This window comes from Thermomyces dupontii (genome assembly GCF_041956625.1).
Source record: "Thermomyces dupontii strain NRRL 2155 unplaced genomic scaffold VTN31scaffold_1, whole genome shotgun sequence".
NCBI classification, from domain to species: Eukaryota; Fungi; Ascomycota; class Eurotiomycetes; order Eurotiales; family Trichocomaceae; genus Thermomyces; species Thermomyces dupontii.
In genome coordinates, this window is record NW_027192307.1 from 2410901 (window position 1) to 2431872 (window position 20972).

Here is a 20972-nt window from a genome sequence, read left to right on the forward strand (position 1 = left end):
GAGACAGGCCTTCCGCGTTGAGAGCGCGACGGAATAAAATGCTTGAAATGGCAGTTGCGACAACAGATGCTCTCGAGGGCTAGTAGCACATTCACGATGTTTCAACAGTCTAATGCATGAGCAAGTTCATGATAGCAAATAGTTTTGATAAGAAAGAATTATATCAAGTCTAGATCTTCGCTTTCCGTCTTCTCAAGCTCCTTCAAGACATCTTCCACATCTCTCGGGTCGCATATGGCCCAGACACCACCTCCCTTGGTAGGGACGCGCCCGACCTCCTTGCCCACGAGATTCCTCCCAACCTTACCCGGTCCGATGCCAACCCAGCGCTTCACGCCTCGGTCCTGGTCGAGATACTTGATGCTATCCCACCATCGCACTGTATCAACGCACTGCCTCGAGAGCAGGTCCTTCAAGTCTTCCTTGGACCGGAACGGCAAGGCTGTCACGTTGGAGATACATGGCATCGTCGCTGGGAAGGTGATGGGGACCTGCTCCAATGCGTGTCTCATATATCGTGCTGCGGGCTCCATAATCGGGCTATGGAACGGACTATCACTCTTCAATCGTACCGCACGGGGGTCATGGCCGCCAAACTGCCGGAGCTGAACCAGCAGCGACTGGATTCTTTCGATATTCCCGCTAAGCACAATTTGATTCTTGGAATTCATATTCGCGATACGGACTTGTTGGAAGGGGGACGTATCGTCGCTAGAATCGTCTCTGGAGACCGCGGAGCCGGGCTCGATAAAGTCATTGATGGCTGAAATTAGGCCCGGAAGATGTTCCGGTTCGCAGATCAAGGCAATCATTCCAAAGCTCTGGCCGGATGTCTCTGTGGCCTTGCGAGTGCATTCGGCCATGATCTCCGCGCGCCGGCGCACCATGGTCAGCGCAGACGAGAAGTCAATGTATCCGCCCGCGACCAACGCCGCGTATTCTCCCAGACTGTGCCCCAGCGAGACGTCAATTCGGTCTTTTGTCTGGAATCCGAACTCCTGCTCGAGAACACGAAGGATCAGGATTGATGTTGCCATGATTGCCGGCTGGGAATTCTCCGTCATGTTCAGCTTGGAGTTTGGGCCCTCAGCAATCACGCGAGATAATGAGAAGCCCAGGATACTGTCCATCTCATCCATGAACGGCCGCGAGGTTCGGGGGAATGCGTCGAGCCATGGCGTGGCCATGCCGACGCGATGGACACCATGGCCTGTCGCATGGTTAGCCGATACTTCCATTCTGGAAGCGGGGCCCTTCAGAAACCTGCCTGGGAAAAAGAGAGCCGTCCGCAGCGGCGCTGAATCCGTGGCCGCTTGCGTAGAAAGCCATTGTCCTGTCGACGGCCATCTCTTCCGGGGGAAAACCGAGAGAGATCGCGCCGTGATGCGCCGGGGAATCGAGCACAGCATCATGACAGGCACCAGAGTCCAAGACGACGTGTCTCAGCTGCGAACCCTTGAGCTCCGAGCATGATGGCAACTGCTCGGCATTACGAAGTCGTCCACTGGCGACTTTGACAGGGACCAAGTTATATTGCTCCGGCCAAGCACCCGAACCGGCTCTTCTGTCGTGCTTCGATCCGACTCCTTACCTACGGTAACCGTGGGAAACGGGAGAGCGTAACTCCGGGAATAACCAGATTATGTAATCAGGACTGCAGAATACATAATCCGCTAGTCCCGATCCGGTAAGATGCATTATTTCCCCAAGTCAACCATGTTGACCCAAGCTTTGTGCTGTCAACAAAGCGTCCTGTTTCGACGCCTGTCTTTCTCTCCGCGCCGAGAATTTCCTCGAGTGTCTAGCTTCATTGCATTTACACGCGGAGAGCGCCTCTTTTCCCGCCACTGCGCTTGTTCCTGGCCCTCGTAAATCCAGAATCTCACGCCCACGACCTGCAAATGAATCCAACTCACCCGTGATACTTGAGCGCAAGATGTTCGCACCGGAAATATTGACAGGTCGCGCGCTTCGAAGCTCTCGCCGGCGTCAAAGGACGAGCTCCGATGAATCGGTGAAACCGCCAAAGGCCAAGCGACAGCGATCAGCTCTAGGCGAAAACGCTCTTTCAGCTCCGGAATCGGCCGCTGACTCGGGCCTAAGGGAGCCGCGCCGGCCTTCGAAGCCTATCACCAGCATTGAGACGTCTGATGGTGAGGGAGTGGAGGCAACGCAAAAGAACCTCCCCGTCAGAGGGCCAAAGAAGACCGAAAAGTCGGATGCGTCCGACAGGACGATAGTATTGGTACAGTATTTTGTGGATTACACATTCTGCTCTGAATGCTAATGCTCGTCACCAGTCGCAAAATGACTACTACACTGTTTCGCAGCTTCCGTCCCAACCAGATCAAGTCCTCGAGGCAAGCTCAGGCGGTATGCTCCCTTTGACTTTCATACTCAATGGCGAGTTTCGTAGCTGATCGAAATCTAGCTTCCTCGCGATGCGTATTTGGCGACAATGGATACGCGCTTGTCTTGACCGCGTCGCACGCACTGATTTGGAGGTATATATCGACCAGTTCAAATCCGGCAGCCGAGGTCCTTTCGATCGCGATTCCCAACTGGTGCAGAACGCCAGATGAAACCGCTTTGATGGGAACCTTTGTGTCCAGTCCGACTTCAGTTACCCCAGGATTGATGGTGATAAGTCCCCACACCGGCAGGATTATGTACTGGGAAAGCGCCTCCAATGTGGCCGTTTTCGGACTTCCCAAGCAACGCCAGAGCGGGCTGCAAGGCGCGATCTCGGGACTCATGTCTGGGGAACAGGTGATGGATGTAGTCAATGCAGAGCCGTCCGGTGTCTTGGTGACCTTGTCGTCTGGCCGCGTCTGCCTCATTACGTTAAGGGATCCTCAGGGGAAGCCTACGATCTCCGCCAACTTCCTCAAAAATGCGCTGAAAATGGGGCCGACGGGTTTATTTGGCAGCCTCAAGAGTGTACTGGGCGGTCACCTGTGGAAGAAGGATGTTGCCGCCGCTCGGCCCGGCAACTCCTCGCAGCGCGGTCAACGGGATGTCGTCCTTGCATCTTCGTCCGGCTTGATGGAGCTATGGGATACGCATTGGAATGGAGTCAATGTGATGCGGTTGCAACGGGACATTCGCGACGATGTCCGTCACGCTCTTCATACGGAGCGTGATGATTATGGAGCCGCTTATGACGTGAAGATCCTCGATCTGGTCACTGTTCCTAAGGACTCCAAGTCATCGTCGCAATCGCAACCAGAGGAGCCTCATCAGGAAACATTGCTGTTCCTGCTGGTACTCCTTGTATATGGAGGTGAATTCCGGCGTATGGCTGTGATAAAGAGCAACCTGATCGACAACGAACTCGAAGTCTTATCGACCCATGAAGTCGATCCCATCAACGCCAGGTCGGCCTCGAGCACTCCAACACCGCGATTATACGTTCCCAAGCCGCTCGATACGGCGTTCATTGTCTCGAGCGGAGCCATCACTGTTCTCTCTCTGTCCGAAGTGGCGGCGTCACCGTCAGCACAATTGCTCATGGATGTCGCTCCGACGCCGTTTCAGGACCGCCTCCAGTTCCGAGGAAATGGCAAGTATGAGGTTATAGGTTGCGGGATTGAGGATCAAAGCCCAGAGATCAAGTCTTCAGGCTGCCTGGTAATGGTGCGCGGGTTTGGCCTGCTCCGTATCGCGACGTTGCCGCGCGAGAAGCGCGATGACGAGTCGGAGCTAATTCGCGTGACGGCGAAACAAAAACTCGAGCAAGCGGTCTTCTACGGTACAATGACGAACAATCCGTTGGACTTTGACAGCGAGAGTGATCCTGCGTTCTCAGTCGAGGAAATAGAAGAGGCGGCACTAGCGATTTGCGACGAGTTGTTACGATCAAGCTCCAAGTTTGTCCCGAGCGCTGCAATCTCACTTGACCAACATCTCCGGTTACGATCCAAGGCTATCAGCGATCTCGGAACAGAGCTCTTACGGCGTAGAGCTCCAATCTCGCGCCAAGCGCGGTGGGAGCTGCTATGGGCAGCCGAGAAACTTGCCGCGCAACGGGCGATGTGGAAGGTTGAAGAGGGGTTCAGGAGGCGACCGGGCAGCTCACAGACGTTCTTGTCGCGCGTCCTGGATAGTATGTCGGACAGATTCAAAACAAAATTCACACCGGATGGCGCCGCCGGGAATGACCATGTGCGGCACTGGTTCATTCATGACTCGTTTCAAATGGAGCATGTCATTCCTTGGATCTTCAATACCCTGCGGGACTCGAGAACAACGCAGCGGTCGTCCCCGCAATTCGCGGATCACATTCTCCAAGCCGGTGAGTTGTCTCTAGCCGTGCTGGAGACGGCTTTCCATTTCAGAGAAAATCATGCTAGCAACTTTGGTTTGGAGGAGGAAATTTTTGAAGACGGTGTTGTGTCGTCGTACAAGGATTTGCCGGAGTTCTGGACGTCTCGCTCCATCGTGTACTCGGAGACAGACCACCTGCTGGACCTTGAGCTTGATAGTTGCAGGTCTTGGCAGCAGCAGGTTAGCTCCAAGGGCGAACAGCCTGATGAGTCGACCGCGTCAACATGGCATCAAATTGCGGAGAACAGCTGTCGTAGACTGCGGGTGTTTGGCCAGATGCATAATGAACGTGTCCGCTGGCTGTCCGCCCAGGCGGAGCAGAAGTATCTCGACGAGTGTGCAGCTCTTGAGGAGACGCATCGAAAGCAGCGCAAATGGCAGCTTTTCAGGGCCGCAGCTCTTGGTCAGCTGCGCCAAGCGATATCCCTTGCGGAGCAGTTCCGCGACATGGAAGCTCTGGTAGAGCTCATGGTCGAAGTTCAGGACCAGCTCGCGGGAGTGAGCGCTCCTCCGAATGAAAGAATTTGGGCAAAGCAGGACCCAGTCGTGGCCAATAAGAAGGAATTCCAGCAGATGATTGGCAGGTACTTTGAGACGTTTGGAGAAGCATGGGCCGAAGCCTTCTTTGGTCGACAGATCATCACCGGGCAGCCCGGCATGATGTTGTCGATGAACGAGTACCAGCCTTACGTCACCCGCTTTCTCCGAAAGGACTGGTCGCGCGCTCGCCTGTCTTGGATCAATGACATTCTCGGAGAGGGCGACTACGAGTCCGCGTCGGCGACCCTGAAGAAGCTGGCTCTGGAACACGAGTCCAAGGTGTGGGACAAGCGAGTCGAGCTGTCACTTGCAAAACTCACCCAGCTAGCAATCTGGGAGAAGATGGACGGCGTACAGTCAGAGTCGCGGAATGAGATCCGTAAACTGGACGACCTGTTGGAAACGACGGGCCTCCAGGAGCTGATTTACGATCACATCTCGCCGGCCTTGCAGGGGGCCATTGACCGCAAGGCGGAGCTCCAGCTGGCCATGGAGCACTTTGCGCAGCATATTGTTGGTGGCCGGCCGGCCCTCAGGGAGCTTCTCGAGGACGCACTGGCCCGGGTTGTCAACCACGAGTCGCTAACAGTCGAGCAAGCCATCGATGTCCTTACTTTAATGGACCCGGTCAGCGTTCCCGACGGGGAAGAGAGCCCCTTGCTCGGCCGGGAATTCCACCTGGCGCTACGGTTCCTCCGACTCGGCCGCTACTTTGAGACCGAGCCGGCCTACCACGAGGCTCTGGCGAAGCTGATCTGGCGGCGGTGCATGATCCGAGACGACTGGGCCAGCATGGGGAAGGGACAGAAGCAGCCAAAGCTGGACGCCGATGTCGAGGCGCAGGTGCGGCAGACCGCCTTGGTGCGGACTCTGACAGAGTGTGCCACGGAGGGTAAGCAAACCCCAAACCCCCAATCTTCAATAATTTCCACTCTTACTAAAGCACCGCTTCTTTTTCTCTAGATATGCTCGAGAAAGAATCAAACACACCCCTCTATCCCCGCTTCACACCATCCCAGATCCTCCACTCCTCCAACGATGTCCTCCAGCGCCGCTTCCGCCAAGAACAATGGCCGCATATCCGCGCCGAGTTGGACCAGGAGAACGAGACGCTGGAGATGTACATCCGGGACGGCAAACTGGAGACTCTATTCAACGACCTCGTGTCACTGGCGACCAAGGACGCCGCCGGGGTTGGGGTCAGGGCCACCAATGGTGGCGCTACGCCTTCCACTCCGACTACTTCTTCACCCACGAGTCGTGGTCGTGAAAGACAAGGATCATCGAGCGCGGGAACGGAAAGGGTCAAGGCGAAGTTTACTTGGGTTTGATTTGTGTTTGTGTAAGAGGGAGAAAAATAGAGATTTTCGACTGTATTGATTGATAGATGGTTGCATGTTTGTGTCGTTGATTGAGGGCGTTGGTGGTTCGTTTTCGAGCTTGGGCAAAATCTATGATGTCTTTATTCGTGCTGTCCACGCTGTAGCCTTTGGTACGATACTAATATGGATGGTGCACTATTCGTACTCCTCGCTGAAACCACTGCTATGCTATCGTTATTATTACTGATGATGATACTGTAATGATGCCAAAGTCCAACTGGCATAGGGCTAGGGTTAGGGTATTCAGTCAAAACGACGACCATTATTCCACCACATTCGGAGTCGCCTAACCAACCCCAATATTGGGAGAAGGGCAGTTTCAGGCCTGGCCAGAACTATAGTATTTCCCCGCTTCTTTTCTTCCCAACCTTTCCTCCTTCCATCCTCACAGGCTTTTCCAATGTTTCCCTACACCACAAAACTGGTGGACTAGGTACAGGATTGATTAAATCTGGTATAACTGCACCTCTACACGCTCAGTGGGAGCCAGCTACTACTAGTAGTAGTCAGATACTCAGTTAATCCAAGAATAGTCCAAGACTCGAAGTGCATCCCAGGGTCCCGATCGCCTCGCGAGATTCAAAGGCGATGTTTCAAGTTGGATACTCTGAAAACGAGTGCTCAGAGCGCGGCCCCATCCAAAAGGTCCGGGACATGCAGGTAAACAATACGCACGCAGGATTACCCCTCTTGAGCGTTCGAAACGAAAAGCTCATCGCTTCGACGTAGGAAAAAAAAAACGCAGTGAGATTCATGTTACCGGCGGTGTGACGGCGCCGCTTCCTGCACAACGCTCGCGTCTCGGCCCGCGAAAGTGCGTCGGAGCACCATAGGGCCGACTTCCTGTAGCCGCCATCAGAGGCTGACGTTGATTTGATTTTTGAATATCTCCGCCTTCAGAAGTGCAGCCGCTTGCAAGAAGTCTGTAAGTCTGTGGGTGCAGGGCTTTTCTGGTTCCTGTTGTGCAAGCACATCGTCTATTGTTTCGAGCCACCAAGTCCATAGATGTTTCGAACGGTACAACGACGAACCACGCCACCTGTTTTGGCTAGACGAACGATTGGCCTTGCGACCCGAGTTTGCGCCGCTGCCGGGTTCTGATATCAATGACCGGATTGAAGCGTAGGAGCAGGTGTACTTGTAAGGGCAAGATGTAGATTCCGAATCGGAGTACGAGCCCGGCTTTGAAGACGAGGATGGTCAGCCGTTGTTGGCAACCCGTTTTTTATGAGTTCAAGGGTAGACGACCAATTGGAGAAGGGGAGCGAGAAATTCGTGAAGAAGCTCATGCTCTCCGGTGCCAGGGCACAGGGTGACGTCGTCATTTGGAGCAGCAGTTCGTTGATGATGGATCTCGTCGTAGAGGAGGCACAGGGACTTTTGGAATCCACGTCAGATGACAGTTTCGGCATCCTCCGCCTTTGTCTGTCCGCAGCCGTTCTACCTCGCAACTGAATTGGTCTGTTCAGAAAGTTGATGTGGGCTTTGAAGAGTGAGGTGATTTTTGTGTGTGAGAAGAGGATCCAGGCAAAACGAGTGTACTCATCGACGACAATCAGGGGCCCCATTTGGAGTTGCCGAGTGAGGTTGGAATCGGATGATGATTCTGTCCATATGTACCCCAGTAGCCACAGCGCCCTCGCATAGTTCGTCAAGTTGCTCGTAAGGTCTTGGAATCGAAAAATGGCTATGCTGGGATGCACCTGAAATTAAATGTTTCTCGACTTCCATGCTTTCGGGTAGGTGCTTTTGTCGCTTTTATTCTCATCGATACCTCGGCCAGATTTTGCGCTCCTGAATCGCACCCACTTCCCCCATCTCTCTCACAAAATGTCTGCGGTATCGACTTTCGCAGTTCTCTCTCTCGATGGATGTTTTATCCGGTCGGTACTTCGTGCACCGCAGTCACGGCTCGATTCCAACCATCTGGGTTGAAGCCTCCGGCGTCTGTGCCAAGCCCGTCCCTCTTGGCCGACACAAGCGCGTTGAGTGGTTTAAGCAGCGCCTCGTCTCCATCGGCTCCTCCTGGCAGGTACGAGGGCGTCTTTGGTTTTGTGAAGCCATTGCGTTGCTTGTGGTAATCGGAGAACGCAACGAGTTTGGGAGTAATAACAGTCCAGAGGAAGGCAGAACAGAAATGTGGGGGTAAAGGTCTTTACATACATTCAATCCTGATCGTGTCAAGAGGTAAATGTCGGTAATTGGACTTGGTTCTCCAAGCCGAGTTTGGATTGGTGTGGCATGTGGCTAAAGTGGATGTATGTATGTATAGTGTGCGGTTGACAACATTGGCGCATTCATGTAATTAGGCACAGTCGATATGTTTGCTGAGTTTCGATCCGACTCGCACTCATGATGTATTCTGTCTTTCATATTCCTCTCTTCAAGGATGAGCTCTGCAGGATTAGAGGATTCTATTCAGTCATTCTTCTGTACAGAGTACCTATCTCTAGAGAGTACTTTACTTACTACTGTACCCAGACCTCCGGGGGCCTCGGGGTAGGCCCTCTGTACGGATCACTACTCCTTGATTCCTTGCTGTCTTCCTAGCGGGGACATACGAACACATCTATGTCTGAACAATGCATTGCCTGCATGTGACTGACGTGTCATGCATGGACGACGACAAATGCGACGCCGGAAGGTTCGATTTGCAAGCTGCCTGAGTGAGCGGACATCGACCTTGCAAATACTATCAATTGAAATGAAGAGACGCCTCAGAACTAGCCAAGACGCAATCAAGATCAATACTGCAGTACTATGCATGGCCGCCGGTTTGGCGGCTGAATGGGAATAGCTGCCAATTGACATCAGTAGAGGGGTTCTATTGCCTTGAATCCAGTTCGTTCGGCCTTCTTAACGGTCCGGGGAAGCGGTAAGACTAGACTGGGAAGTCATGCCACTAACCGAGGAAACATTGTGATCTGCTGAGGACTCATTGCGATACTTAGAACTATCAAATTGTTTATCTCCGCCTTGTCGAAAATTTTTCTTGACATCAAATTGCGGACTGGTCTCGGGGAGTTCTTTTTGGGGAGCGTACTAATTGGAAAGTGTTGGTTGCGCGGAGTCTACGCCGCAGAATTCACCATGAGGGAAGAGCTTTGCCGTGGGGGACGCAGTCATGTTTCCAGTATTGGCTGGGGGCCTAAAAATGAGTGGCTTCACCGGGAACTGGCATCGGTCGGCAGAACCGTTCGAGAACGGCTCCAGGTTTCGATCTGAACGTGAGTTTCTCTGCCCCAGCTCATTGGGGCTAGGTACATACAACATATCCCTGCCATCGCATTCGGCACACCTCTTCTTTGTTACAGATGGGCTGACATGGAGGAAGGTCCCATGTCTCAAATGTCACATCTTGATGGCTGTCGACAAGAATTGTTCCTCTGCCAAAGCTGACCATCGTTTAATCACGCCTAGAAATGAAACCGAAACCATGCGAGAACTCAAGGACTTTTTCCGCGTCCGGCTTCTTGACGAGCTCTTCATCCACCACTCTATCGGATCGAAAGCTCGAGATTGACGCGCCACTCGTACTTCTTTGTCAATTGAGGGACTGGGAGTGCAATCCAGCTGAGTTTCCCCAATAATGAGAAACTCAGTATCGCGTCGAGGCCATTAGCATCGGTGGAAGATTCGATGGGCCATCGCACTGCATCATATGAAAACGGAGGAATCAAATTTCCATGCAAACTTTTCGGCGTTAATATCCCATTAACGCCGTTTTCGCCATGGAACTATGGAACTTATATACTTATATGGGGCATGGTGCAGTGCACCTCCATGCAAACCCATTCTTGTATGGACTATTTGTGCAATCAACGTTCCGGCCAGAGGCGGATTGATAGTGTATCCTAGCCCTAACCCGACATGGCGGTTCTCCACCCCGAGTTCGTTCTACACATTGAGCAATCCGTTTATACTGTAACCTCACGGACGGCTGCCATTCATGTCTGGAATGTTCATGTCCTCGGCAATGGAAGCTCAGCATGGGATGGCGCATGACCGGGAGTTTTGTCGAACAATCATATCGAACGAGCCATGAAGATGATCATTTAGTACTTCACTGCCCAGTCGCAAGGGTTACCTCCGATGAAAAACGAAGGCTCGTGTGACTTCTGTAGGAATAATACTACAGTTCAAGCTATTCCTTTGTCTGGAGCTAGGCTCGTGACAGCATTGACTGGGTATGAGCGGACGAGCCGAAATTCCGAGTATGAGACAAGGTGTCAATGGGGGAGTGGCATCTAGGGCGAATCCATAACGAAAGTAACTGCCACCGGAGATAGAACTGGAGACAAAGCGCACCGCCTGGCTCGTCAAGAATCTTAGCACTTCGTCATCACCGATCAAATGTCTGCGTGATTAGAAATCAATTGAGTTTCGAAATGATTCTGACCGAGTGGCAGTCTACAACGCAACATACATAAAAGCGAGTCGATGACACTCGTAGACTTCCCCAACGACTCCAACTCTACCCCACCACAGTTTAAATACAAGAACATAGCAGTACTCCAGCAGTGAGATTATCAAATCTCGGTGAATTCGAGGAGAGCCGGCATCTTTCCATTTGTTCCGGCTGCAAGATCCTTGTTTCGGAGCTTGTTTATTTTTTCCAGCATTTTCGCCCGCATGTCAACAATGCCTCTCGTATCCACGAGCAAGAAGCCCCGCGTCATCCTGGGCCTGATGACGTACGGCCCGGACCCCGCCAAAGGGGCACGGATCACAAGCCTCGACGAATTCAACAAACACTTGGACTACCTCCAATCGCAAGGTTACAATGAAGTCGACACTGCCCGGACTTACATCGGCGGGCAACAAGAAGGCTTCACACGGGAGGCCCGTTGGAAGGAGCGGGGTCTGAAGCTGGCGACCAAAGTCTACCCGAACACCTTTGGCATTCATAAGCCGGCTGAATTGCGGAAGCACTTTGAGGAATCGCTGAAGGAACTGGGAACCGACCGCGTGGACATCTTTTATCTGCATGCGCCGGATCGGTCAGTGCCGTTCGCGGAGACTCTGGAAGAGGTGGATAAGCTGCACAAGGAAGGCAAATTCGTGGAGTTGGGCCTAAGCAATTACACGTCGTTTGAGGTCGCGGAGATTTGCACAATCTGTGCGGAGCGAGGATGGGTACGTCCGACCATTTACCAGGCGATGTACAATGTCATCAGTGAGTTCCCTCTCTCATGTTGATCTGGGTGGCTACTGACTTGCCTAGCACGATCAATTGAAACCGAGCTCATCCATGCCTGCCGTCGCTTCGGCATTAGCATCGTAATCTATAACCCACTCGCGGGCGGCCTTTTCTCGGGCAAGATCAAGAGCAAGGATTTTGTGCCCGAGGAGGGTCGTTTCAGCGATGCCGGACCCGCGGGACCCCTGTACCGGGCCCGCTACTACAAGGACGAGACGTTCCGTGCGCTGCAACTGATAGAGCAGGTGATCGAGAAGCATAACCTGACAATGATCGAGACGGCGATGCGGTGGCTTGTCCACCACTCTGCGCTCCGCGTGCTGGATGGCGATGACGGCATTGTCATCGGTGTCAGCAGCTTGGATCATCTGAAGAACAACCTGGCGGATCTGCAGAAGGGGCCGTTGCCGCAGGAGGTCGTGGATGCGTTGGATCAAGCTTGGCTGATTGCGAAACCCACCACGACGGTTTATTGGCATAAGGAGGTGAAGTACGAATATGATACAGTGGCTGCCATCTTTAAGAAATAGTTAGCCAGGTTCTGAATAAAGAGTGATTATGGTTGTTACAAGGCACCATGATCAGCATGTAGAAGGAACACCCACTGGGCGCAGACCGTCAACTACCGTAGGTACGTAGTGCTCACTACTCCACTCCTGGATTTCTACCTACCTAAGTACTAGTAGGTTACCTTGAATCTCTTGTTCACTCCAGACTAGACAAGAACAAGCAACATGCCTTCCATCAAGATTCTCATTATCAACCCCAACATCTCAGCGCACATGACCGACGCGCTCAAACCCATCATTGACGGCCTCCATTATCCATCAGACATCCAATTCGACTACTTTACCGCGCACACCACAACCACAAAACTCCCCGATGGCAGGGAAATCTCTGGGCTGCCCAGTATCAACTCGGGCGCCGACTCCATCCAATCTGCACTTCATGTCCGTCCTCACATTGAGGCGCTGGTCTCCGCCTCCGACTACGATGGTTTCCTGGTCGCCTGCTTCTCGGCGCATCCGTTGGTTGGGATGATCAAGGACATGATCCGTCGTCATGATAAGAAACGTGTCTACGTGACCGGGATCTTCGAGGTCGGAGTGTCAACCGCCTTGACACTGGCGAGCAGCTTTCAGATCACAGATGACCAGACTACAACGCAGGAGGAGAACTCCTCATGGGGCATCGTCACCACGGGCAAGATCTGGGAGACTGAGCTCACGACCGCCGTTGCCCAAATGTTCGGCATAGCTGAGAATACTACTGCTACTAATGGCCGCTTTGCCGGCGTGGAAAGTACGGGCTTGACAGCCATTGAGCTCCACGAGGTCCCTGCGGATGAAGTACGGCGGAGGATCACGGCTGCTACGGTCAGATTGCTGTCGAGGAGTTCTTCCCGCCCGGTGCGAGCGGTGTGCCTGGGTTGTGCGGGGATGGCGGGGATGGAGGAGGCTGTTCGGCAAGGGTGTGTTGAGGCGTATGGAGAAGAGGGTAAGGATGTGTTTATTGTTGATGGAGTTGTCGCTGGAATTGCGTTCCTTGTCAATGCTTGCAGAGCGGGTTTTTGAGATCAGTTGGATGATCAATTTCATGCCGACTGTTAATTGAGCATGACGTAAAGACCCCGCATATCCTGATGGATAGATGGGGTTTAAAATTTTTATGATGTTGCAAATGAAAATCAGTTCTTAGGAAAATTGCGCTAAACAGCGTTTTGCAGTTCGTCTCCCACGAATCCACGATCCAAACGCGGCTCAACGCGATGTGGTTGCTTGGGAGGACAAGCTGCCAGTAATGAAGGTGCGGCCATAACCATGCCTCGGTGAGCTCACCATCAAAAAGTCGATTACACTTGAGCTGAGAACTGACCCAATATTCAGCGAAATAATCACCATCCAAGCCGGCCAATGCGGCAACAACGGTACAACCACCGCAACACATCTCGCGAAACTCGGTCCAGAGACGAATGCTGACTTTGTTCAGTCGGGAGCCAGTTCTGGCAACAACTGTGCCTGGAGCACGGCATCAGTCCGGACGGCAACCTCGAGGATTTCGCGACCGAGGGCGGCGATCGCAAGGATGTGTTTTTCTACCAGGTGTGTTCGATCGAATCCGTCAGTGTGGGTTGGAATGCGACATGCTGACATGGCCGCAAGAGCGACGACACCAGATATATCCCACGAGCCATTCTGCTTGATCTAGAACCGAGAGTACGTGAAGTTTCGTCGATTGGATGTTATCGTGTGTGTACTGAGCCGCGGGCGTTCTACATATAGGTCATCAATGGCATCCAAAGCGGCCCGTACAGGCACATCTACAACCCGGAGAACTTTTTTGTTGGGTCCGATGGGAGCGGCGCAGGGAACAATTGGGCGGCGGGCTATGCGGCAGGAGACCGCGTGCAGGAGGAGATTTTTGACATGATTGATCGGGAGGCCGATGGTAGTGATTCGCTGGAGGTGCCGGTTCCCCCCCCCCCCCCCCAACTTCTCTAGGTATGGGTAGGGTGGGATGTCTGACTTGTTTGAAGGGTTTTATGCTGCTACATTCTATTGCAGGTGGCACCGGATCTGGCCTGGGCAGCTATCTGATGGAGCACATGAACGACCGGTTCCCCAAGAAGCTGATCCAGACGTACTCGGTGTTTCCGGACTCGCAGGCGGCAGATGTCGTGGTGAATCCGTACAATAGCTTGCTTGCCTTGCGGCGGTTGGCGCAGAATGCGGACTCGGTCGTAGTGCTGGACAACGGGGCGTTGTCGAGGATTGTTGCGGACCGGTTGCACGTTCAGGAGCCGTCATTCCAGCAGACGAACCAATTGGTACGAGCATTCGTTTTTTTTTCTTTCCCTTTGTATGGCAACAGCTAAACTCGTGCAGGTATCGACCGTCATGTCTGCATCGACCACCACGCTGCGATACCCGGGATACATGCACAACGACCTCGTCGGAATCATCGCATCGCTGATCCCAACCCCTCGCTGCCACTTCCTAGTGACCTCCTACACGCCATTCACGGGCGACAACATCGAGCAAGCGAAAACCGTCCGCAAGACGACCGTGCTGGACGTGATGCGGCGGTTGCTGCAGCCCAAGAACCGGATGGTGTCCGTCACGCCGAGCAAGTCCAGCTGCTACATCAGCATCCTCAACATCATCCAGGGCGAGGCGGACCCGACGGACGTGCACAAGTCACTGCTGCGCATCCGCGAGCGCCGCCTCGCGTCCTTCATCCCCTGGGGGCCTGCCAGCATCCAGGTCGCGCTGACCAAGAAGTCGCCGTATATCCAACACACGCACCGCGTCAGTGGCCTGATGCTCGCAAACCACACCTCCGTTGCGACTCTCTTCAAGCGTATCGTACAGCAGTACGACCGGTTGCGGAAACGTAGCGCGTTCCTGGAACAGTACAAGAAGGAGCCGCCGTTTGCCGAGGGACTGGGCGAGTTTGATGAGGCCAGGGCAGTGGTTACGGATTTGGTGGCCGAGTACGAGGCGGCGGAAAAGGAGAATTATCTCGATCCGGATGCGGGGGCGTCATGATTCTTCTCTGGTTGCTTTCTTTCTTCTATTCCCAGGACCTAGGGTTTTTTTTTTTTTTTTCGGCGTTTTGCATTGGTGTTGAGGTTGGATGATATTTGTATCCGAAAGGTCATGAAATTCATCTCGTTGGAACCAACATAGCGCATACATACAGAAAAACAATCATCATACCTCCATCATAACTATGATACATCCGAAAGATTGAAATGTAGGTCACTTCTCCGAAGACATTGGCGCAATCGCCAAGATCACCACCAAACTCGTCACGATCAACGACGCAGCGACAAAAGTCACAAGCGCAATACTGCCGCGACTCGCCGGGAACTTGCCGCGCACGATCCAGTACTGCGCCTCGAAGTAGCGCCGGAAGCCGACGAGGAGGATCAGGATGGCGATACCGATAAATGTCGCGCCGAGGGGTTTGCCGACGTTGCGCAGGCGGGGTGAATTTCCCCCCTGGGACAAGGAGGAAGGGGAGAGGAGGTCGAGAAGGGTGAAGGGCTGATCGTTTTGAGGCGGCAGGAGGGTGGCGGAGTTTTTGTCGCCGGAAGGTTGCGATTGTTGTGTGTCGCTGGCGATAGAGCTATTCAGGCGGAAAAGCTGCGTGATTGCGATGCCGATGGAGGCAAAGGCGAGGGATGTGCGGAGCCAGGCGAGGAATGTGCGCTCTTTGACAATTCAAATTACACAAGTCAACTTTGTCGAAAAAAAAAAAAAGGTTGAAAGAGAAGGGAAGGGAACGTTCATACCCAACGCTAGATGATCTCTCGCAACGCTCCCCTTATTTTCAAGCTCCAATGACCCGTATTTCTCCGCAAGCTGCTGCCACCATGACGGATTCGAGTCGCCGCCGTTCGCGGTCGGGGGAATCTCCCGGTCTGTATTACTTCTGGTTGCTGCAGGATCCTGGTTCGGCTGCGATGGGGCTTGCTCGGGAGTACCACCGGTTTCTCGCGGCACGGTATCCGTCGATTTATAACTGCGTCGTGCGACCGGGGACGATGGGTTGTTTACGATGGGCGTGTTCTCGTTCGCGGTCATGGTGAAGCGCTGGGTACTGGTATAGGCTCAATGGCGCGTCTGCTGTCGCTTGAAGTGGGACGACAGCAGGCTCATTGAGCTCTCTGCTAAGTTGGGTCCTCTGATGGAACTCAGCGTGCGGCAGGATCGTAGCTCATTCTCGGAAACAGTTTGACGTATCATCGACCGAGGCTGTTTATGGGCTCTTATTTCTCGAGCACTACCTACTTACTAGGTTATGACGATCAGCGTTTTGAACCGGGGCGCGCTAGAGCAAATTGGGACATAGTTAGGGTTTAGGGTGTGGGGCGCATGCCCGGCGGTGAGGAGTCCCAGTTGAGACAAGCCTGAGGCAACTAAGCCATGATGACTTCATGGCCGGAGGATTTGGACTCTGCTTCTCGATAAATAATGTACCATGGCTGCAGTCGATGATAACTCAGGAAAGCCAGACCTGTCCAAAAAGTTAGCAGAGCTCCGAGCGAGCAAAAAACGCGCCGATCGAGCGCCAGCTTCCTCGGAGCCGCCGCCACCAACGCCGACGCTGCCAGACCCCATTGACCTGACCGCGCACACGTATCAGCGCCCGAGGAAACGAATACTGTCCCCCAATGACTTTGAACTGTTCCGCAAGTCTCCGTCGTACGAGCTCATTGTTGCGTTCATCTTTGGTCTGTCGGACACCGTCCGTGGCCTGCCCGTGTCGAATGACAACAACAACAACGACGACGCGTCGGTGCCGGAGAATATCCGCAAGATCCTGACATGTGTCGACCTGATACACGCCCTGGTCGACAAGCACCCCGCCGTTGACCAGGGAGGGTCGCGTTTCGGCAACCCCGCATTCCGGGATCTGTTTGACGACACGGCGGCGCAGAGCCCGGCATGGCACCGCGAGATTCTCGGCATCAACGACGCGGCGGCGGTGGAGGAGGTCTCGACATATCTCATCCACTCGCTCGGGTCGCGAGACCGGCTAGACTACGGCTCGGGCCACGAGTTGAATTTCATGATGTGGCTGCTCTGTCTGTACGAGCTGCGGCTTGTCACTCGGTCGGACTTCCAGTCCTTGGTGTTTTGCGTATACCGACGCTACATGTTTCTGATGCGTCGCATCCAGACGACGTATTACTTGGAGCCAGCTGGCTCGCATGGCGTCTGGGGGCTGGACGACTACCACTTCCTGCCGTTCTTATTCGGCGCGGCGCAGCTCGTGGACCATCGGTATATCACACCCCGGGCAATCCATAACGGCGCCGTGCTCGACGAGGAAGGGGACAAGTATCTCTACTTGGACCAAGTCCGGTGGGTGGACAGCGTCAAGACGGTCAAAGGTCTGCGCTGGCACAGCCCGATGCTGGATGACATCTCCGGTGCGCGCAACTGGGCCAAAATCGAGGGCGGCATGAAGAAGATGTTTGTCCGCGAGGTGTTGGGCAAGCTGCCCATCATGCAGCATTTCCTCTTTGGCAGTCTGATCCCGGCGGCTGAGGGGATGAGCGAGCCGGCCGAGGGTGAGCATGCCAATGAGCATGGACATGAACATCCGCATCGCCATTCGCACGACAATGATTTCTGGGGCGATTGCTGCGGCATCAAGGTGCCCAGCACTGTCGCCGCGGGCGAGGAGATGCGGCGGCGGATGGGAGGAGGAGGATTACGGCCTATTCCATTCGATTGAGAGGATGATGATCCTTACGCACTGTAATTGAATAGTAGCATCATGCCGAGGATATCTAAAATTGAACTGCTGGCCAGCAAAGTCAATGTCTCAATCTTTCCATCGACGAGATGATCACTACCCATCACGATGGCACAGCGTTTCGCTCATGACTAGTAGCAACGATGATCAGGAACACCCTTGCTGAAGTCACGAGACCAGCGGATAAAGTTGAGTTCGTCGATCGCCAGCGCATCGTCCATGTTGCCAATCAGCCACGCCAAGTGCTCGCTAGGAGAATAGACTAGACAGATCACACGGCGGGGGAGCGATCCGCCGGGGATTGACACGTAGGCAATCTATGTAATGTAACTCCGGCAGAGAATTGCATCATTTGGCAGGGAGAAAGAGCGTTGGATTCGCGATCGGTTAGAGAACTATATGTATGAGTGGCAGATTGGCAGCTGTAAGAGATGCTTTGCAAAGGCTATTCTCATACATACATGAGAAGCGGTGCCAGTGACGTATACATAGTTAGTGTGGCTTTGGCAAGGTTTCGTACGAGAAGTAAGTACCTACTAGTTTCATCTGCCGCTCTCGGTTTGAAGCATCCTTCATTGGAAGTAACTTCGCTTACGAGAATGAAGAAAAACCTGACGGCTATTACCTAGTTATTCCGAGATGAGTCAGCACTCTGGAAGAGAAGAGGCAAGGCTTCGCAATTTGCCGCTCAAGAAGCTTCTAGTTTGGTCGGGCGCCTTTCCCTGGAGATCCAGACTTGGGATGCATTCCTAGAGAGGATTAGGTTAATTGGTGGAACCAGAACTGGAACTGAACTGAACCAACTTGGCCAACATGGCCCGGTCCAGTTAGTCCAGTTACTTGAAATCGAAGTCAGTACTCCATTGAGAAGGTACAATTAACTACCAAACAGGAACCGAGGCCCGTTCTGGGAGAATCAATGGAAGAATGGGAAGGGGGAAAGGGTCCACCGGCTTTCCCGAGAGGCGAAGATCAGTCATCAACTTGTTCCCCCTGTGACCGCCTTAGGTTAGAAAAAAAGGTAAAAGGCCTGAGGCCCAAGGTTTAATCAGCCAACCCGTCCTTTAATCATAAATACCGATACCTCGTCCTCCCCGGTGACTCTCTTTCCTTCTTCCCTCTTCTTCCTCTAGACTTGCCTTTGGGTCCTTTGTCCAGTTCAATTCAGCGATCTCCTTGGCGACTCTCGCTTACAGTCCCAACAACTCCCAACTCTCGGTGACCACCTGCTCTCTTTCCGCCATCCACGTCCGCTTTTCCTTGCCTATCCTACTCCGCAGACCTTATCGGCTCCGAGCTGGTCCTCAGCTGTCCTCCATCTCCCAAGTCCCCTACCTACGCTTCCGGCCGAGACCTCAACAACTCCACCATGGCGCCCAAGAAGCAGCGCTGCACCTTCAAGGACTGCAAGACGCCCGCCCAGCGCATCATTGGCGACTGCTCCTTCTGCAACGGCCATTTCTGCGAAAAGCACCGCATGCTCGAGTCGCACAACTGCAGCGGGTTAGAAGACTGCAAGCGGGAATCCCATGCCCGCAATGCCGATAAGCTGAACAGCGAGCGGACAACGGTCATCAAGGGAGTGTAATTGACCTCATCGTCACGACTACTACAACGCTCCCACACAATCTTGGGGAGTTTGGGACCATTTTTCTTTTTTCTCTTGGAGGTTCTTGGTTTCAGCGGTTTGCGATCGCATGGCGTTGGGCGTGCTCCTTGCTTTGTGACATGGATTACGATTGTATCCAGCTACCATTTATGTGTGGTTCATCATGGCTTAGGGGTGGATGTTCATAGGATAGACCTCGTCAGAATAGAATGGACGGGTCTAATATTCCGTACCATACAGGTTCATCTTCATCGTAGACTCATCCTAGGCACGAGTAGGCGTAACGGCTTGGTGTAATACACATCTTACCGGGAAACGAACAAAGACTGCCCAAACTGAATGAATCACCCGGGACCAATCTTGGGCCTGCAACAATCAAGTCAGCAAGGAAACCCCAATCTTACCAGAGAAAGGGAAAACCCACATATCGTGGTGTTCGCTCAGCTTACTCAAGTACCGATTATACTCCTCAACGCGCTCCTTGTGTGTCTTGACCCCTTCGCGACGAAGACGTTCTCTCAACTAAAGTCACATTAGCTCAAATCCCAACAACAAAGAGAACCAAGGAAACAAAGACATACCCTTTGCCGTCGCGCCTCCTCATACCTTCTCTCCGCTTCCGTCTTGTAATAGCCCACCGGCTCCTGACTTGTTTCCCGAGCGGAACCCGACTCATCAACGCCTTCGCTCTTCTCTCGTTGTTCTTGCGCCTCCGGTTCCTCCGACCTTGTCATCGATCGCTGTCGCGCTTCCTCCCCCTCACCCGCTTCTTCCCCCTCCTTCTTCTTCTTTTTCTTTTTCTTTTTCTCGACACGTCCGTCCTGCACGCCTTTGAGCCTGAGCTTGCCGGGTCCGATAACGGCGCTGTATTCGTCGGTCATTCTCTGCGGCTATGGCTTTCAGCTTTGGTTTCTAGTGATTCATCCGGACGGACAATTCAAAAATGTGCGGACCGCGCTCCTATTGTGTGTCGCGGAGAATCATGGGCTTATGGTGGTCGGTAGGACTCCGATCTGGTTAGTCTGGGATGATCGACGATGGGTTTGAGCCTGAGGCTGGATTAAGGCAGTGCAATGATGCCTTAGGCATCAGAGGATTGAGCTACGGTCACGTGATGCTCATGCTGGCGTTTCCATTTCGGGTAATTTTCCTCCCGCCTCCTTCTCCTGGGCTTCAGGAGTCGAGATTAGGCTAGGAAGCGGACTGTTGATCGTAAGCATTTTCTAATATTGGAATGCAGTTCGTGAGCTTTGAAGGTATGTACTGGCTTTGATTTTCAAGGCCTAACTTGGAGCACTCGGGCGATTCACTCCGTTGATCAGCAAAGGAGGAAAGGTTTCCCCGTCTTTCCTCCGAACCCTGTTGAGTGAGCAAATAAGCAAATTTGTACTCTTCGATCCTTGCTTGACGCCAGGTCTCGTTTGAAAAGCTTCATGAGTACGGAGTACTCCGTACTCAGATCAGGTATGGTTGCCTCGATCTCCATGCCAGTGTGCTCGGCCGGGAGATGATGAACGTCAGCAGGAGGACCCAACGATTGAAGGAGCCTAATGGCAGTCGATGGACAAGCCTCCAAGCAACCCGCCGTTGACGCGATGTAGTTATGAAAAGGCACTAGTCGGAAAATACTCTTTAGAATCGGCAT

The 20972-nt window shown here is 53.3% G+C and overlaps 8 protein-coding genes across 8 annotated transcripts; 5 read left to right on the plus strand and 3 right to left on the minus strand.

The window, feature by feature from the left end:
* Nucleotides 1-1936: 1936 nt before the first annotated feature.
* Nucleotides 1937-6197, plus strand: VTN31DRAFT_911 (uncharacterized protein; the record flags this gene model as incomplete). The annotated part of the gene is made up of 4 exons (XM_069408468.1): nucleotides 1937-2245; nucleotides 2301-2373; nucleotides 2432-5758; nucleotides 5830-6197. The coding sequence occupies 4 exons, from the start codon at nucleotides 1937-1939 to the stop codon at nucleotides 6195-6197; spliced, it is 4077 nt and encodes a 1358-aa protein (XP_069263767.1).
* Nucleotides 6198-7351: 1154 nt separating this feature from the next.
* VTN31DRAFT_912 (uncharacterized protein) lies at nucleotides 7352-7816 on the minus strand (the record flags this gene model as incomplete). Its single annotated transcript, XM_069408469.1, has 1 exon — nucleotides 7352-7816. One exon carries the CDS (start codon nucleotides 7814-7816, stop codon nucleotides 7352-7354), a length of 465 nt encoding a protein of 154 aa, XP_069263768.1.
* A 3064-nt stretch (nucleotides 7817-10880) lies between these two features.
* VTN31DRAFT_913 (uncharacterized protein) lies at nucleotides 10881-11978 on the plus strand (the record flags this gene model as incomplete). Its single annotated transcript, XM_069408470.1, has 2 exons — nucleotides 10881-11424; nucleotides 11473-11978. The coding sequence occupies 2 exons, from the start codon at nucleotides 10881-10883 to the stop codon at nucleotides 11976-11978; spliced, it is 1050 nt and encodes a 349-aa protein (XP_069263769.1).
* A 204-nt stretch (nucleotides 11979-12182) lies between these two features.
* Nucleotides 12183-13022, plus strand: VTN31DRAFT_914 (uncharacterized protein; the record flags this gene model as incomplete). The annotated part of the gene is made up of 1 exon (XM_069408471.1): nucleotides 12183-13022. One exon carries the CDS (start codon nucleotides 12183-12185, stop codon nucleotides 13020-13022), a length of 840 nt encoding a protein of 279 aa, XP_069263770.1.
* A 246-nt stretch (nucleotides 13023-13268) lies between these two features.
* VTN31DRAFT_915 (uncharacterized protein) lies at nucleotides 13269-14996 on the plus strand (the record flags this gene model as incomplete). The annotated part of the gene is made up of 7 exons (XM_069408472.1): nucleotides 13269-13276; nucleotides 13335-13375; nucleotides 13438-13550; nucleotides 13611-13664; nucleotides 13731-13913; nucleotides 13985-14275; nucleotides 14334-14996. 7 exons carry the CDS (start codon nucleotides 13269-13271, stop codon nucleotides 14994-14996), a joined length of 1353 nt encoding a protein of 450 aa, XP_069263771.1.
* Nucleotides 14997-15209: 213 nt separating this feature from the next.
* VTN31DRAFT_916 (uncharacterized protein) lies at nucleotides 15210-16037 on the minus strand (the record flags this gene model as incomplete). The annotated part of the gene is made up of 2 exons (XM_069408473.1): nucleotides 15210-15664; nucleotides 15746-16037. 2 exons carry the CDS (start codon nucleotides 16035-16037, stop codon nucleotides 15210-15212), a joined length of 747 nt encoding a protein of 248 aa, XP_069263772.1.
* A 397-nt stretch (nucleotides 16038-16434) lies between these two features.
* On the plus strand, nucleotides 16435-17697 carry VTN31DRAFT_917 (uncharacterized protein; the record flags this gene model as incomplete). Its single annotated transcript, XM_069408474.1, has 1 exon — nucleotides 16435-17697. The coding sequence occupies one exon, from the start codon at nucleotides 16435-16437 to the stop codon at nucleotides 17695-17697; it is 1263 nt and encodes a 420-aa protein (XP_069263773.1).
* Nucleotides 17698-19671: 1974 nt separating this feature from the next.
* On the minus strand, nucleotides 19672-20208 carry VTN31DRAFT_918 (uncharacterized protein; the record flags this gene model as incomplete). The annotated part of the gene is made up of 3 exons (XM_069408475.1): nucleotides 19672-19693; nucleotides 19752-19849; nucleotides 19909-20208. The coding sequence occupies 3 exons, from the start codon at nucleotides 20206-20208 to the stop codon at nucleotides 19672-19674; spliced, it is 420 nt and encodes a 139-aa protein (XP_069263774.1).
* Nucleotides 20209-20972: the final 764 nt, after the last annotated feature.